The sequence below is a fragment of the Saccopteryx leptura genome, chromosome 5 (assembly GCF_036850995.1).
Source record: "Saccopteryx leptura isolate mSacLep1 chromosome 5, mSacLep1_pri_phased_curated, whole genome shotgun sequence".
In the NCBI taxonomy this organism is placed as follows: domain Eukaryota; kingdom Metazoa; phylum Chordata; class Mammalia; order Chiroptera; family Emballonuridae; genus Saccopteryx; species Saccopteryx leptura.
The window spans coordinates 143,097,276-143,115,232 of NC_089507.1; the positions used below are offsets into that span (position 1 = coordinate 143,097,276).

Here is a 17,957-nt window from a genome sequence, read left to right on the forward strand (position 1 = left end):
CGGGGAGAGACAGTCAGACAGACTCCCGCATGTGCCCGACCGGGATCCACCCGATACGCCCACCAGGGGCGATGCTATGCCCACCAGGGGGCGATGCTCTGCCCCTCCGGGGCGTCGCTCTGTCGCAACCAGAGCCACTCTAGCGCCTGGAGCAGAGGCCAAGGAGCCATCCCCAGCGCCCGGGCCATCTTTGCTCCAATGGAGCCTTGGCTGCGGGAGGGGAAGAGAGAGACAGAGAGGAAGGAGGGGGTGGGGGTGGAGAAGCAAACGGGCGCTTCTCCTATGTGCCCTGGCCGGGAATCGAACCCGGGTCCCCCGCACGCCAGGCCGACGCTCTACCGCTGAGCCAACAGGTCAGGGCCCACCTGGCATTTCTTCACGGCTACCAGCTCTTAGCATTGAGGGTCTGCTCACCTGCCCACCGCCTGAGGCTCCTGTCCTCATACACCCAGATGGCTCACAGGGGACACACAGGCATGCAGGTGCTGCCTGAAGCAAGGTAATACCCTGCCTGCACACAGAGGGTAAAGAGGAAACCAGCTGGTAAGGCCCCTGTCTGGCCTTCTTCCACCTGTAAGACATCTTCTTTGTTACACAGGACATAAAGCTGGTTCTTAGATCTGACCTTCACGGAGAGACGCAGCATCAGTGATAGCTCACCATTCATACTGTGTTCTCTGCCTGACTTGCACTGAACTTATGTTCCCAGAGACACAAAGAATGAGATGATCTGAGGAGCCTCCTCTAATCGTCACCCAAAGATATTGGAACGGTGGCAAGTCAGCTTTCCACAAAATAAAGGGAAATCCTCAGGAATTCAAAATGAACAAGGAAGTGAAAACCAGAGTGGGAGCCGTGTGACCTGAAGTTGCTCAAGTCTTGCGGGGGAGTAGGGGGAGAAGGGGGAAGGCAAGGCCTTGGCTTTAACTGCCCACGTGGGGCCAAAGGGGACATGCTGCCATGTAGGAGGCAGGGGCTGGACATGAGACCCCACAGACACCAGGACCCTCAGAAGGGCACTCTCCGTGAACGAGTTGGCTCGGGACACAAGAAAGTTTATCTGTCTCCACATGGTCTCAACCTGGGAGGATGGCCGGACCCTGGGCCTCATCTAGGATTGAGGCTAGAATTTATAACACATGAGTGGTTTGGGAATCTGGGTGAGGAACTGCATTTGTTTATAATGACTAAAAATTTTAGAGTAGGGATCCACAGCATAAGACAAGAGCAACACAGCAGGCAGATTTTAAAAACAATAAACACAATGAATACAAATGAAAAATATACTCCTTGAAACGATCAATGTAATGGACAGATTACACAGTCAATTAGACACCACTGAAGAGAGACTGCCTACTGGACGGCAGGTCTGAGGAAATTCATGGAAAGCACATGGACGGAGAGAGGACATGGAGGAAACTGAAGAGGATGGGGAACATGGGGATCCCACGCTCCTCTACGAGAGAACTGAGAGAATGGAGTCACGTTTGAATTGAAAATGGTTTGTTGTTTTCAAGAAATGATGAAATGCCTGACCAGGTGGTGGTACAGTGGATAGAGCAGGGGTCTCCAAACTTTTTACACAGAAGGCCAGTTCACTGTCCCTCAGACTGTTGGAGGGCCAGACTATAAAAAAATTATGAACAAATCTCTATGCACACTGCACATATCTTATTTTAAAGTAAAAAAACAAAACGGGAATACAATACAATATTTAAAATAAAGAACAAGTAAATTTAAATCAACAAACTGACCAGTATTTCGATGGAAACTATGCTCCTCTCAATGACCACCAATGAAAGAGGTGCCCCTTCCGGAAGTATGGCGGGGGCCAGATAAATGGCCTCAGGGGGCCGCATGTGGCCCACGGGCCATAGTTTGGGGACCTCTGGGATAGAGCATCAAACTGGGACATGGAGGACCCAGGTTCAAAATCCTGAGGTCACCGGCTTGAGCACGGACTCATCTCATTTGAGCACAGGGTCGCTGGCTTGAGCAAGGGGCCACTTGGTCTGCTGTAGCTCCCTGGTCAAAGTACATATGAGAAAGCAATCAACGAACAACTAATGTGCTGCAACAAAGAATTGATGCTTCTCATGTCTCTTCCTTCCTGTCTGTCTGTCCCTGACTCTCTCTGTCACATACACACACACAAAAAGAATTGTTGATGGAAGACAGGAATTCTCCTGTGCAGAAATTATAGAAATTATAGAAAGACTGGGACAAAAATAAAAATAACACTACTGTAATTTTTGTAAGTGTAAAAAAAGTCACACTATTGCCCTGGTCAGATAGCTCAGTTGGTTAGAACATCATCCCAAAACACAGAGGTTGCCGGTTTGATCCCCAGTCAGGGCACATACAGGAACAGCTCAATGTTCCTGTCTCACTCTTTTTCCTTTCCTCTCTCACTAAAATTAATAAATTAAAAAAAAAGTCACACTATTGATAAGTATAAATGGCACAAGCCAGAAGCCCGGGGGGAGGGGAGAGAACATGGCCCAAGAGTGAGGTCATGGCACAAATGTGGAAACATGGAGGCTCCTACATGAGACTTGAGGTGCTGGGAGCAGGTGTCATGGAGAGGCTGTGAGTCTGTGGCATGAGACACACTGATCTGAAGTGCCCCTGTGCCAGCACCCACTGTCTCCTGGGACACGCTGCACTCTGCCCTGCAGGTCTTGTGCACCCCATGGCGAACTCCCTCTGCTGTGACAATGGGCAGCTGTTGGTCCTTCTCTACAACGTTGTGTCTTCACATGTGTCTACCTCCCTGTCTCAGTTTCACCGTCTGTGCTGGTGGAATGGGGCTCAGTGCCACTCCTGCTCACGGCATCCTAGAACAGCAGCTGCCACACACGCTCAGTGATGCTCAGCTTGTCCTTAGCATTATGTGCGTCAGGGCAAAGGGCATGTCAACATCCGTACCTTCCACGTGGATGAAGACATTTTCAGAGGACTGTGCTGTGTGTCTCCTGGACTGAGTCCTGTGGGCTTTTCCTCTAACGGGGAAAGTGTTAAATCAACACTCTTCTTAACATCCCCAAAGTCTGTCCTCCAGCTTCAAGCCTGAGAATGCAGAGGTCCAGCTGGGTCAGTTGTCAGAGCTGTCCTTGGCTCCTCTGTCCATGTACCTGCCCTTCATGGCTGACCCCAGGTGTTCCATCCTGAGGACAGTAATCTGCTCCTGACATCCTGCTGAAAACACCAGCCTTCCAGAGACAGATGGGATTCAGAGGGCACCTTTTACCTCCCGAAGGGGCACAGCGGATCTCACAGAAGCCCTGCCCCTGCATGTTAAAGCACAATGATGTCTGTAATAGTCATGTGAAGTCACTCTACCACGGTCCCCTTGGGAGCCCTGGGAGGTGGCACTACTATGAAGCCTGTTCTGCACGTGAGAAAACAGTGTGAGCATCTGTCTGGGTACATGGAAGGTCCCCAGTTTGACCCAAGTTCACAGGACCCCAGAGTCTGCTCCAGCAACACCATGCCTGGCCTGTGGCAGCACGAACACCTTGCTGGTCTCTGCAGGAGACATGGCTCATGGCTCTGGGGTTCTCAGTGGCCAGTCTGCCCGTCCACCTGCATGAGACCTCGTGAGCAGCATCACTGGATGCTGGACCTCTTCCCCCAGGAAGACCACCTGGATCGAGTGGGCTGGTCTCATCAGCAGTTCCGTCACCTGTGCCCTCCCCTCACCCTCTGACCATCCTATGCCCTCTGGGCCAAGCCTCACCAGCTGCCAATCTTCTGTCCGTAGGAGGCAAGTTTATCTCTAAATTTGTTACCATGGCTTCCAGCCATGAAGCTGCAGCACATCAAGTAACGACACGTGGTCCAGTGGACGCAGTGACCCAGGCAGGGCCAAGGGCACCTCTGCGGGTCCATCCCTGACGGTATCTAGGGGGATGGCTTGACTTCCTCTGCCACTTATCCTATTTTATTTATTTTTCAATGTTTATTTTGTTGATTTTATAAAGTGAGAAAGGGGGAGAGAGAGAGGGAGACAGGAACATGAATCTGTTTTCGTATGTGCCTTGACTGGGGATTGACCTGGCAACTTCTGTGCTTTAGGACGATGTTCTAACCAACTCAGCTATCCAGCTGGATCAACTTATTCCTCTAAAAATGCCTTCTGTCCTTTGCTACGGGAAGCACTGCCATGTCGCAGACGTGTGACAGGTCTTTGTGACGGCTTTCACCTCTCCGCTGTGGGGTCCTTCTCGCTCCCACCTGCCGTCCAAACATAAGTAGCTTTGCTGTTGATGCCATCATGTCTTCCAGGTGAGGTGTGCCACCTGCACGTTGCCCATGGCGGCAGCTGGACCTTGAGAGGCATGCGGCTCAGGAAGGTCACCAGGTCACTGACGGCAGACAGAAGCCCTGACACCGTGGATGATCTTCCTTGGAGCCTTAATGAGGTAGAGGTCAGGAGGTCAGGCACTGTGACAGAGGCTGTGCCCACTGACCCCGGTTCAGTCACGACGTGCCTGTGGCCTCACCTATGCAAATGGGCTGTGGGTTCAGAGCTTGGCAGTCGAGTTGGTTTACTGCCTGTGAGGGTGAGAAGTTCTGTAAAAATGCTGCATGGGGTTCATGCACACCCATCTCCATGCTCTCAGCTCCCAAACGAGGGAAACCGTCTGTGGTGACAATGCCCATGGGGTTGGAGAGGGCACCTGAGCCCATCTGCAAAGTGGATAGCAGGGCAGACAGGCAGGACTCCCAAGTGAGGACACACCGAGGCCTGGAGCTCACATGGATCCAGGTGGCCATGTCCATGAAACACAAGTTTCCTGTTCATCCTCCAGCTCCTGCCATGGCCTGACCGTGGCTGTGACACCCAACTTTGACAAAGCGCTGGCTCGCGGGCACTGGGCATGCAGGGCTCCAGGCAGTGGCCGAGCACACGTTCTGTGTCTGTGCTGTGACCATGGGGAGGTGGTGCAGGAGCGCTCAGATACACGCGTGCCTGTCTCCCCGTGCCAGTGACCTCTCGCAGGGACACTCCTGCCAGGACCATGCAGGCTTGGTCCACGTGTGCGGTTTGCGCAGTTCTGCGCAGAATTAACCACTGCGTCTGCTTCCATGTTGTGAATGCCAAACCACAGTTTCCTATGAAAAGTACAATATTTTCATGCCCCTTTTGCATGCAAGATATCATCAAATTGAAACTCAAGTGTCTTGAAATAGAAAAACAGCGGCTACAATGGAAGTTCTCTGAACAAAGTTCCCGTGGCCGACTGGTCAGATAACCGCACTGGCCCCGACGCCAAACCGCATGAAAAACATGACCTTCTGGGTGAGTTCCTTTTTCTAAAAGGGATAAATATCGTTGAAAGCCATTTGGTTGATTCACAATCCAGCCACGTATGCGCCACCGGGCCGAGCTGGCCCTGTGTCCTCCCGCCTGGTGGCCCAGGGTGGGGGACGGGGCGCGAAGACGTGCTGCTGCCCACTCAGTGGGTCAGTGGGGTGAGCCTTGGTTCTGCCCCATTTCGGGTTTTCTCCCAGGCTGGCGGCCACGTTCTTCCGTCTCCCACGTCTGGGCCACATGGGTCTGGCCTTGGGTGCTTCCCGTCCACAGACTCAGGCACCCCAACATGGACGATGCCCCAGGTGCGCCCAGCCCCACGGGGCCCCAGGGCCTCCCCAGGCTCCATCTCTGGGCTCTGCTCTCAGACTTGTCAATGAAGATGTGGTTTTCTGGTGGCTCTTGGCTGAATGTCTGTGTCCCCTAAATGCACACGTTGAGACCTCATGCCGAGTGTGATGGCAGCAGGCGGTGTGGCTCTTGGGGGGCTGGGGTCAGGGGGCGGTGCCCTCATGAGAGGGCCCCAGAGGGCCCCACCCCTTCTGCCATGAGAGGGGAGTGTGAGAAGGTGCCCTCACGGGCCCTCACCCTGCCGGCGCCTTGATCCTGGACTCCGCCTTGGGGACTGTGGTGGCTGTAGCGTCCGGCAAACCGAGAGCCTGGCTGTTTGTGGTCAGTTCCACCATCCCTGTTGTCAATGACTGAATAGGAGAGTTCCCACAGGGGACACATGTTTAAAAGAATCAAGGACAACACAGGCCCATCTCACTCAGAGTCTTGGGAAATTAACTGTCCTTTGGAGACCAGCCCCTGACCCAGGAGGGCTGCCTTTGTCAGCACCGTGACAGGTCCGGCTGCATTCCCGTGACCCACTGTTCTGAGCTCCAAATAGGAGAGGCCGGCAGTCTGCGGCCCAGCGAGCAGCAGTGCACCCACCAGGGACAGCAGTGAGGGTCCGAGCTCCAAATGCCTCTCTTAATAAACCTCAATGTTAACTACGCACAGGGTGGCACATAGGGTAGTGCACAAGCAGGACACGCACAGTCCCCCTGAGGACGATGCAACTGAGGGGACAGGACGGGACAGGGAGCGGGTCACCCTGCAGAGAGGCCAGTGTTGTGCCCTGACTTCTTACAGGGGCTGAGCTCTGCCCCCCTGTCCCCACCCCACTCGGAGGACACTGATCTGCCCGGAGGCGCTGAGCAGTTGGCAGCGCTGTTGGTCGTCAGAGGGTAAGGAAAGTGGTACATGCCGTTGGCGCAGTCCACGTCGTCCCCACCACTGGAGACATGGTCACTGCGAGGACCTCACTGAGCACATGTGAGGCAGCGCTCTGGGCAGAACGGCGATCCCGGGGTTCACACCTGCTTGTCAGCTGCCCAGCATGCCCGGGTTTGGTCACAAAGCTGTCATCACTGACGGTTACAGACACGTGCAGGATGTGTGGGGGTTGGGGGCAATGGAGGGCGTGGGCTTACCAGGACCATGTGGCCAGTGGAGATGTCCATGTTGGGTGGTGCTGGCTCCTCAGACCAGGATGAAGTGCTGCTCCGAGCGGAAGGGCTGGGCATTGGGCCGTCGCTGAACTGCGAGGATATGCTGTTGACGCGGGACGCATGCGGGGCCTCCGGGCGGTCGGACATGCGCACGGCCATGCGCTGACGGCACAGCTCCTGGAAGACAGCGGGAGATGCGGGGGTCAGCACCCACCTGGCCCCATGGGCCTTCTCACCTCTGCTCTTCCTCAGCCAAACCCAAGTGAAGCGAATCACTTGTGGTCTGACACACAGAATATACACACAGATTCACAGAAAGGGGCCACCGGCCAACTCTGTGGTCACACACAAGTGTCCTCAGAGCTACGTGTCCTGCAGACTGAATTGGTATCTCTCCTTTCCTGTTAGGACGTGGGCCGTGGTGTGGGAAATGGCGATTTTACACTGTGTCCTGAAATATGAAAATTGGTACCACAGAAAAAGTACCTTCTTTTTGGTTCTTCCCTTCCTCCCTCCCCCCGAAACAACACCAAACTTATAAATGCTCCCACAGCAGAGAATGAGTCGAGGCACTTGTGGAAAGAAAGCATGTGGCTGATGTCCCAGGCGACCAAAGACAACATGTTTCTTTTAAGTGGGTCTTAGGGTGACGGCCTGTAGAAGTGTCAGTCAGGTCTCTGAGAGCCCCTGGGCTTGTCCACAGGTGAAACTCAAACATGCTGTGGCCAGAAGACATGACCAGGGAGGACATGGTCAGGGAGGACGTGGCCAGGGAGGACATGGCCTCACACAGCCCCGGCCTCCAGTGCTCAGATTTGAGGGCCACAAACCACTGACTGACCTTAGGGGTTAGCTGACTGCTCCCTGGTACGTCTGCATAACGACACGGTGTTTGAAAGTATTCTAACAGTCGTGATGTGAGTTCCCTGGTTTGTGCAGTGACAGCACCTCCGTAACCAGGGCCTGCGAAGTCAACACCATCAGGAGGAAGGGAGTGCGAGAGACTGAGCTCCAGAGGAGGGAACAGGCGTCATGGAAGAGGGAGAGCATCTGCAAGCCCCTGTCCTGAGTGCCCCCCTTGTCATCACAGTGGCATCGGGAGGCCACACCCTACCTGCCCCACCAGGGTGTGTCAAGGGCCTGTCAGCCACCAGGGTGGCAGGGGAGGACCTCGACACGGACACGAGTTCCTCTTCCATCTCACCGGTTGCTGTTCTCCTTGGTGGTGAGGGTCCCATAACGCCAGCCAAGGCCACACAGAACACCCCAGCTCAGCTCAGCCCTCCTGGACAAACGCCGTGCCCCCAGCACACTGCCCCGCCCTCAGCACACTGCCCCAGGGCCTCGTGACAGCTCTGCCCCTTCTGGCCTTCAGGGTGGAGCCCTGTGTGGGCTACACATGTCCTACACGAACCCTCAGCCCCACTGGAGTAGCAAGTTGTGGAGGACTGCCGTGGGTGACCAAGGACAGAGGGCGCAGAGGTGAACTCAACAAGAAATGATGCTACAGGGCAGGGTCCCCCACACAAGGGGATGCGGAGGAGATTAAAGCTTTGCTCAAGGCCCACAGGGCTCAGGGGCCTCCAAGCGGCTTTTCAACAATGAGTTTATAAAGAATTCACTCAAGGTTTCTCAGAATCTTCAAGACAAGAACAAGTCCAGACACGGGTGATTTTAACAAGGGGGATGGTTCTAGGAACAAGTCATATTCCAGTTACACATGGGGGGTGTCACCTGGTTTGGGAAAAGGCGCCCCAGAAAGTGTTTTTGCAGTAATTTTGATGGCTCAGTATGGTTCTAGAAAAAGAACACGTCCAACCGAGCTGTGACCATAACCTGGCTTAGGCTCAGGGGTCAGGATGTAGCCCGAGAGGGTGTTGCTCACGGGAGACCATGAGATGTTTGAGGTTCACTCACTCAAAATAAAACACCCAGTAGCTCCTGTGAACCCTGTGACCACTGAGTGTAGGACAAGGAAGCCGGTGTCCTCCCTTCCACGACCCCGTGGGCAGAGTGCCCTGGGCCTTTGTGGCCAGGCTGCCCACTGACCACGGCGAGTGACGGTCTAAGCCTAGAAGTGACAGCACAGGTGTTGGGAAGGCAGACGAAGTTCACATGTGGAAAGGGCATGGCCGCAAGAAAGTCCACAAGAGTCAGTCCGCGGACTGGCAGAGAGTCAGCACCACCAAAGCCAGGATGGGCCTCCTAGCCATGCCCGCTCTGGAGGGCTGCGCAGAGCGAGGATAGTCCTGAGGGGGCGCGGGGTTTCAGAGTCAAGGCGCTACCGATTGTCCCCTACCTCCTCATGTGACAGATGGTTTGGGCTGAGGCAGAGACCCTGCGAAGCCATAAGGGTTTGCAGCCACCCTGGGGCTGGCCCAGCCTCTCATGCCTGCCTGCACTCTTCCCTGACACTCCGAGCTATTCCTGTAGGTCTTTATTTTAAAAAACAAACAAACAAAAAACCATTTTTATAACAGAGGCAAGCGGAGACAAAAGACCCAGGAAGACTCAGCCCTGCCTGCACCAACAGCAAGGAGAACTCTACAGGGGGCACCTGGACTTCGGAGAGGACATGGGAACCATGCAGTCCTTTTAGTCGGTCCCTTCAGGTTGATGAGTTTGTAGATTAGTAACAGAACTTCCGTAGTTTGCCCATCCCCTTACTATTACTTAGACATTAAAAATGTCTAAGAAAAAATAAACTTATCTTTAGAAAAGAGAAAAAATGCAGACTGGCACCTGACTCGTGGTCTGCCAGGGTCACGGAGACTAGCCCATGGCTCTGGACTCTCTGGGGTCAACCGCTGTGTGGAGGTGAGTTCCGTACCGCACAGGCCTGAGCTCTGCTCACAGGCTTGGGGAGCCTGCCGGCCAACCTCAGGCCATGGGCCCCGCCCCCCACGGGTGGCTGGCCGGGGCCGTTTTCTTCATTTTAACAGTGCCGTCTCTTCCTGAGAGGCAATCACAGCCCACACGGTGACAAATGAAGATGTGGTCCTGCCGACCCCGGGCAACAGCTGCACGTGCGAGCAGACTGCATGAACATCCATTTAAAGTGCAATTTGCAGTTTGCACATCCACTTCTACTACGTGGGGACCGTCAGGCCCGAGCACTTCCCTGCTTTTTGGGCTGGCCACTTAATATCCAGAGGTCGGCCTTATGTGTCCCAGGGGACAGGAACATCCGCGTGACAGTTGCTGCCGTCACCACAGCACGTGTCCTGTGAGTCTGTTCTGTCCGGCGAGTTGACTGCATGGAGCCATGCTCATCTGTGAGGGTGCTCTCCTGGTGTGGAGCTGGTTGGTGGTGCAGAATTAACCGCACAGCCACACGCTGGGACACGGGTAGGGAAGGGCCCAATTCTGTTTTCAAATTTTCCTGATTTATGATCCTGGCATTGAGCAAAAAGGCTCAATGACACAAATTCCCAGGTAGAGGCTCTGGAGATCCATAAAGGAAATTGTCAGCTACTCAGGCCCATCTGAGATGCTGACTGACAACAGGAGCCAGTGTGGTCTCTGTGCCCCCACTTCACTATGTACTACTTCCCCGGCCCATGCCCTCCCCACGCCACAGCCGGCCCTGGCACAGGGCGCTCTGGTCATTATGTCCCCACTTGGCTGGACAGGAGAGGAAGGACCTTCATTAAACAAATCTTATATGATGTTTGAGAGCCAGCCTAACTCCCTTACGTGAGGTGACCGTGTGTGTGAGCTGAGACAGCCTCTCAGATAAGACGGTCCTGGGCCTGCAGCCTGAGGACCTCCGGTTTACAAAGCTAATCACGATCCTTGTGGAGTCGCTGGTTGGACTCAACACCTGGAGGAAGTGATTCTGCAGGAAGAGGACCAGGGCTTTAACCAATGAGTGTTCTGGTGACAGACCCACATGGGGTCAGTTAGCAACTATACTCCTTTTCATGGCTCCTTGCTCGGGCCATCCTGTCCCCTGCAGACAGAGCACATGAGGGCTAAGACATGCTGGGCAGTGCCCGTGGCAGGCCTGGCGCCCCTCCCAGCGTACAGACACAGGACGCCTTCGGTTACGAGTCTCCTGCCGGGAGGCTGACCATGTCTGTTTTTCTTTCTCAGTCTGAAGCCCACTCTTCAGCAGACAGGAGAAAGCCAACAGCAGTGTAAACTGAAAGATGTTTTTCCCAGAGAGCAAGAGGGCAAAGCACTTATCTTTGGCCCACAGTACCCTGTGTTCCCAGGATGTCCTTGTCTTGTGATGTAGCCCCTCGCTGCCTGGTACCTGCGCTGCACCTCCCAGCTGTCTGAACCCTCTCAGGTGTTGAGAAAGTCTGACCTCGTGCTCAGCAAGGACACGCATGGGCTGTGGAACGTCAGCACGGCACTGAAGGCCTTCCATGGATGGCTGTTGTGAGCAATGGTAGGTTCTCGGGGCACCGGGATCTCAGTTGTAGAGAAAGCAGGCCCAGATGAACCAGGCCCGCAAGACCTCCATGTGGTCAAGAAGGCAAGGACTCGGGCCCATGCCGCCAGTCTGTGCCCCAGCTCTGCAACCTGACTGCGTGGCTCTGACTTAGCTTCCTGTCTGTAGAGTGGGGACAATGTAACTACTGCACGGAGCTGGGGTGAACACATGGGACACCCCCACATGATACTGGGCATGAAGTAAATGCAGGACTGTGAACAGGCCTCCTCCTGGGCCAGGGCCCCTGACGAGACTCCTCCTTTTCAGACAGGAGCGGAGGTTCTACAGTGACTCTGGGTCTCGATCCCTGCCAGCGATAGGCCAGGTGAACTCCGTGGGATGACCGGCCACAGTCTTCAGCCAAAAGAACTCTCACCACTAGGGTAATGGGTTTGCAAGAAGAAAAGAGCAGCCATGTTCAGAGTTCCCCTGAATGAAAATGCTCAGTCACAAAACAATCTGACCTGTGATGCTTGTGCCACAATATTTAAAAATATCCAAATGGCATATTGTTTGTCAAGAAAGGAAAACCATGAGGCTTGCAGTAGGCATGCACAAACCCTCCACCAAGAACACACGAAAGAGCTCCGTGCCCCTGGGGGCTGCCCCCGGCACGTGCAGACCCAGCAGGCACACAGAACCTGCCTGCAGTGCATGCAAGACCTGCCAGGCACTGGCCCCTGCAGGGCGCCCCTCTCCCCACCTCGGTCCCTGGCAGGTTCCCTCAGGGTTCAACACAGGATTGGCTGAAGCCCAGAGAGCCTCACATTTTCAGGGAGAGTCCCCTGGGCTCAAGGATTCAGGCTAAGAAAACGAAGTCCTCACCAGGTTCCGATCCCACTGCCCTCATTTTCTGTTTGTTGGCCTGCTCGCTGCTGCACAGCTCCTGAGTGCTTTATCCTGCGTTACAACGCATTCTGCAGAACCAGTTGAATAGAATTCTGGGGGCAGAAACCCATCCATACACATAATGCAAATGCCTCATTCCTCAAACCTGCATCTGATGGGGGAGGGGACTGCGGAGTGGGGCTCGCTCTGAAGAGAAACGACCTGTCATTCCCAAATTCTGATGGAAGAAAGACCAAGCCCACAAAGGCTTAAGAAAACCTCTGGGCGCCGTTTGGGGAACAATCAGAACAGAGCAGCGGTGGCTGAGAGTGTACACAAAGGCTGGCTGTGGGTTATTTGGGGACTGTAATTAGTGGTCGCAGGGCCACACTAAGGCTGGGCACAAAGCCCTGGAAAAAGAACTGGTTCATTAGGGTTCCCGGAGGGGCGAAGGCCAGTTACAGTGCAGACCGGACAAAACACTGAGAGTGAGAAAGAACCGGCTCTCTGGGGTCGGGGTGTCTGCAGCTACACCGGCCTGCGGGGCACAGGCTCCGGCAGCCTTCTCCTGGCCTGCGGCCTGCGTGGAATCGCTGTGAGGCAGCACAGGGTGTGGGCTGACCCGGGAGAGAGCGCTGCCCCTGCAGAAGCATGTCTCCCGAGGGGAACACAGTGGACAAAGAATGTCTGAGAAGGCACTGGCCCATGCTGACTGACGCCTGACATAGGAAGGAGGGCCCCTGCCTTGGGAGCAGGGACAGGTGGGGTTTGGTTCACTTTGCTCAGTTGTGTTTTCTAGATTGGGCACATATTGCTTTTGTGATAAGAGCAATTGAGGCAGGGCATGTTTAATGTACATAAAACTGTACATTGAATAGGATTAAAATGAAATGAAGTGTTTAGAAGGCACATGTGGGGAAAGTGTGGGGACACAGCCCCTGAGTGTCCACGTGGCCAGTACCTTCTCGAGAAGGGACAAGCCCACCTCGTGGGACCACCCTCCTCATCCTTGCAGCTTTATTCGGGCTGATGTTTCATCACAAAGGTAGAGCTGACCCAGAAGGACCGTCCACGGTCCAGGTTAGCACGCTCGCTGTGAGCAGAACTCACGACGTGTTTGTGGGGGCAACTTACACAAACATCCTCAGGACAAACAGCTTATCTGGTCAATGTTGCTGTGGGGAAGGCTGGATGCGTGCTCAGAGGGTTCCCATGTCCTGGGCCCCATGCGTCCTTATAGGAGGCTGGGGGTGGGGCAATGGCCACTCCTGAGTGGGAAACAGGAATCCTCTGCCCCCTCCCACAGAGGTTGAAGCTACACCTGATCCACGGGGTAACCCCGTTCCTAGCCAGGGCCAGAGCGCTGTCCCTGGTGGAGGCTCTGTTCACAGCCCCATCTCACTTTTTGTGAATGGGTGGGTCACTGCTTCTCCTCCAGCAGGCTTTTTCAGTGATGCCCGGATAATGTTTAAATATGACTGACGGACAACATGTACATGTGCACCCACGCACAGGGACATGCACAAACAGGGGAGAAGCGTATTCCAGGGTGACCCCTCAGCCAGTGGAGAACTTGTGCAGGGCGGTAAGTCGTTGGGACCCTTCTGTGAGGCCACGTGCCCCTCCTCCCCACCTGACCCTCTAATAACCACCTTGGCTGCCGCCCACGCTCCTGCTGTCAGATGGGCAGCTGCCTAACGCCAAGCACTGCATCCACAATGTCCAGACACTCACCAAACAATTCTGTGATAAACACTGTTTACCAAGCAGTGGTGAGTAATTTCCCCCCGTTTTGTAAGATGTTTTCTCAAAATAAAACTTAACAATATAGACACATTTTAACTAAGAGAAGTGAAAACAATTTTCTACACTCTAATTCTAGAACAGTCTGAGGGGTTTGAAATCAGAAGAGAAGGGCAGCTCCCCACCCCCACCCCGGGGCTCACTCTGCACCCTCCCAGCACACAGACTTCTCGCCACCAGGCTCGGATGGACGCCAGGCTGGCTGGTCCTCAGCTGTGGCCACTTAGCTGCACCTGAGAACAGAGGCCATGTCTGTCTGTCTTCCATCTGCCTCGGTACTGAGCGCAGCTTGGAGGATGTGCACCGAGGCCCGAGGCCCCATGCTGAGTGGCGGCCACCAGGCCACCTGCACGCCAGGCGTGCTGACTGGGGACCCGGACTGCGGTCCTGCTACCAAAAGCTCGGGCTTTCTCTTCCAACAGGTGAGGCTGCTCCTCCGGCGATGGTTCCCAGTGCATCGCTCTCCACAGGTTTATGGCGCAGCAGAAACGAGTCTCGCCAGACAGGCAGCTGGCGTTTGCCTGCAGGTGAGGCTCCGAAGGGGACTCTGGTCAGCGCCACCCCAGATGTTTCCGATGTGCCCACACCAGCAGGCTGCATCCACTGGAGTCAAGGACATGCATTCTCTTCATTTCTGAGGCTGCTGAGAACACGGGGATGAAACCAGGGCAGAGCGGCCAAAATAGAAACAGGAAGGAAGTACGTCACTTCCATGAGCATCTTTCTCCTGCGGCCCACGTTCAGTGTGCGCGCCGGTCATTGTCTGCAATGTGTTAGTGCAAAGTTGGACTTCAGATGCACGGGGGAGCATGTCAGTCCCACACAGCCTCCGGTTACTCCCTGCAGGAGGTCTCAGCCACAACTCCAAGACCCTGCCTGGCCCAACGGTGAGATTCCTACCTTTCTGGGCCTCCCGCGGCTGATGACTCAGGTTCGCACAGAGTCAGTGACACCTTTGAAGTTTGGGGAGGAACTGACATCCCTGAGCCAAGGCAGCACTGACCTCACGGGCATTCCCAGCCACACCCGACACTCCGGACCAGAGCTCGCCTCCTCCGAGCAGCGGCACCGGCCTGGGTCCTGAATGAACAGCTGTTTCTATAGGAAACGTGTGTCCCCTTCCTGGTCTCCTTCTTGAGTGAGAGGTGATGAATTATTATCATCTGTCCTCATCGCATTATCCCCGTTGTCAATACCCATGATGCCTGCCTTCACCTACAGCTTCTGAAGCTGACTGCTCTGGGTGGGGGGTCACAGGCATGGCTGTCAGATGCTGACGGCCCCTCCCAGACCAGTGAGACTCAGACTCCCTTGCTCACTCAGGTCAATGTATCGATTAAGTCCATGGAGCCCCTGCAGGTCCCCTGCTAGGCGCTACACTTCTGTCCCAGGGAGCCCAGGGAGAGAGGACAGACAGGACAGGCGGGCACACTGAGCTCTGAACCCAGGTCCACCGTGGCCCGCACCAAAGAACTGGTAACTCTTCGTACAAGACTAATGATGGATATACAACTCCAGGTTTGAAGGGTAAGACAAGGGCAGAGGGAACGGGCCCTGGGGTTTGGAGCAGTGGGGTTGTCCCAGCAGGCAGAGGCCAGGGAGGGTGTGGGGTCCATGCAGGCCAGCAGATGGGGTGATCTAGGCGACGGAGCAGAGTGGGGGGCTTCCAGAGTTGGGGCAGCCACACAAAGGTGCAGAGACAGAAAAGCACAAGGGTGTTCTGGCTGTGAAGGCCCGGCGGCAACACAAAAGGTATTCAGGTCTTTCCATTTTGCAGTGGTGGCCTAATTAAGGCAAAGGGCAGGGTGGGGGTGGTGTGGGGGGCCCGAGGCTGGACTGGGCTGGCTGGGGGGCGAGTCCCCAAGCAGCTGCTTCTGTGTTTCCAGAAACCGCACATCATCTGGGGCCCAATTATTCCCGCTGAAGCAGACGTGAATGGAAACTGAGCTGCCTGGTGTCGGCGCATGCTGAGGTCTCCAACGGGACACAGCAGCCACAGTGGGTGACACGAGCACGCCACTTTTCATCTCAGTTTCCTCAGCTGTGGAATGAAGAGCTATGACCTCCAAGTCCTGGGAGTGCTTCTAGAAGGCTGCTGTCCACCACCAAGAGGAGACCAGAGTCTGTACCTGGAGGGGCAGCTGCCATGGCCAGTGGTCCCCAAGTAAAACCAGTGAGGGGGTGCCCTGCATTCAGGAGGGAGGTTGTGGAAGTGAGCTCTGTGGGTTGGGGAGGATCCCAGAGAGACCGCGCACGGGGGACCCTGAGTGTGGTGGCAGGGGACAAGAGCCAGGAATGACACAGGGACTGGCTCAGTTTCACGGCTTCACTGGGAGTCAATTTGAAACCCGTGGACACAACATGTACCTGGAAATCCATCTCCAGGTGCAGCGGCTGGGGTGGGGCTGCTGGGAGCAGAACGCACAGGGCTCAAGGTCAGAAAAGGAGTGGTTCAAATGCAGCTGACAGTGGGATCTGAGGTGCTTGCCGGTCCCTCATGCTTTACATCCATGTCCGTGGGTCCCTGGACGCCCAGCACTTGTATTCTTCATGGACATGGAGAAGAAAGCCGGGGAGGGAGACTGCTGACTGGGCAGATGGGTGTTTATTGTGTGTGAGCTCCCTTCCAGCTGCTGGTTTTGTTCACAAACAAACCTGCATTTTCCCTCCCACTCAAATACATCTTGGTTTCTGGCGAAAGTCTATGTTTCACGCGTCTAGGAAAGGTGTGATGCCAGAAATATTCCCTTTTTTTTTGAGAGAGAGAGACAAGAAAGGAGAGATGAGAGGCATCAACTCATAGTTGTGACACCTTAATTGTTCATTGATTACTGCTTGTACGTGCCTTGCGGGGGTGGGGGGGTGGGGTGGGCTCAAGCCGAGCCACTGACCCCTTGTTCAAGCCAGCAATTTTGGGGTCATATCTATGATCCCATGCTCAAGCCAGCGACCTCGGGGTTTTGAACCTGGGACCTCAGCATCCCAGGTTGACACACTATCCACTGCACCACTATGGGTCAGGCCCAGGAATACTCCTTTACAGGTAGTGCTGGACTTACGACCACGATTGGTTCCGACAGACCAGTTGTAACATGATTTGGTCATAAGTTGAGTAGGCTATATGTACAGTACTGTGAAATGATGTTATAAAAATCTTTAAGTCATATTTTATCATAATTTTCTTTCATTATTGTTATTATATCTTAATTTTCTTTGTTCATTTTATGCCATTTGTATCATCTCTACACCATTTTGTTACTTATTTTTACATTCGTCAGGTTTAAGTAAAACACTGCATTACCAGTACAACTCGTTTAATATTTGCAAAGACAATTTCCTCTTGGTAGACATCTTGGGAGGGGTTTGATGAAAAATATCCAAGACACAAAACACAAATTGCTGTACCGAGTCTGGGATACAGTTGAAATGGTGCACGTGGAGATGGTAGTGCTGCCGAAAGCTGGTCTGCACTGTTGTATGCCCAGCTGGGCAACGCTTGTGCTGCCAGACACAGAGCAGTCGTGGTTAGCAACTGTGGTCATAAAGTCGAATGGTCGTAAGTTGCATAGGTCGTAAGTCGATCAATATTTGTATTTGTTATTTGTCCACCTCATTTTTTTCACAAAAAATGAAAATGATAAAACACTTGTAAAACAAATCCAGCCTTTTCACATAATTAGAGGGTTTTTTTTTGTATTTTTCTGAAGTTAGAAGTGGGGAGGCAAAGAAACAGACTCCCGCATGCACCTGACTAGGATCCACTGGGCATGCCCACCAGGACGCAATGCTCTACCTATCTGGGGCATTGCTTGGTTGCAACTGGAGCCATTCTAGCGCCTGAGGTAGAGGCCATGGAACTGTCCTCAGCACCTGGGCCAACTTTGCTCCAATGGAGCCCTGGCTACAAGAGGGGAAGAGAGAGATATAGAGAAAGGAGAGGGGGAAGGGCAGAGAAGCAGATGGGCGCTTCTTCTGTGTGCCCTGGCCCGGAGTCGAACCCAGGACTTCCACACGTTGGGCCAACGCTCTACCACTGAGCCAGCTGGCCAGGGCCCATAATTAGAGTATTTAA

General features: G+C 54.3%; 1 protein-coding gene across 2 annotated transcripts in view; it reads right to left on the reverse strand.

The window, feature by feature from the left end:
* PTPRN2 (protein tyrosine phosphatase receptor type N2) overlaps positions 1-17,957 on the reverse strand; it is a 477,946-nt gene that overhangs the window by 51,934 nt on the left and 408,055 nt on the right. For both annotated transcript variants that reach the window (XM_066385718.1, XM_066385717.1), the window contains exon 14: positions 6,796-6,990. In XM_066385718.1, the coding sequence (XP_066241815.1) occupies positions 6,796-6,990 (195 nt within the window). The remainder of the gene's footprint in view (positions 1-6,795; positions 6,991-17,957) is intronic.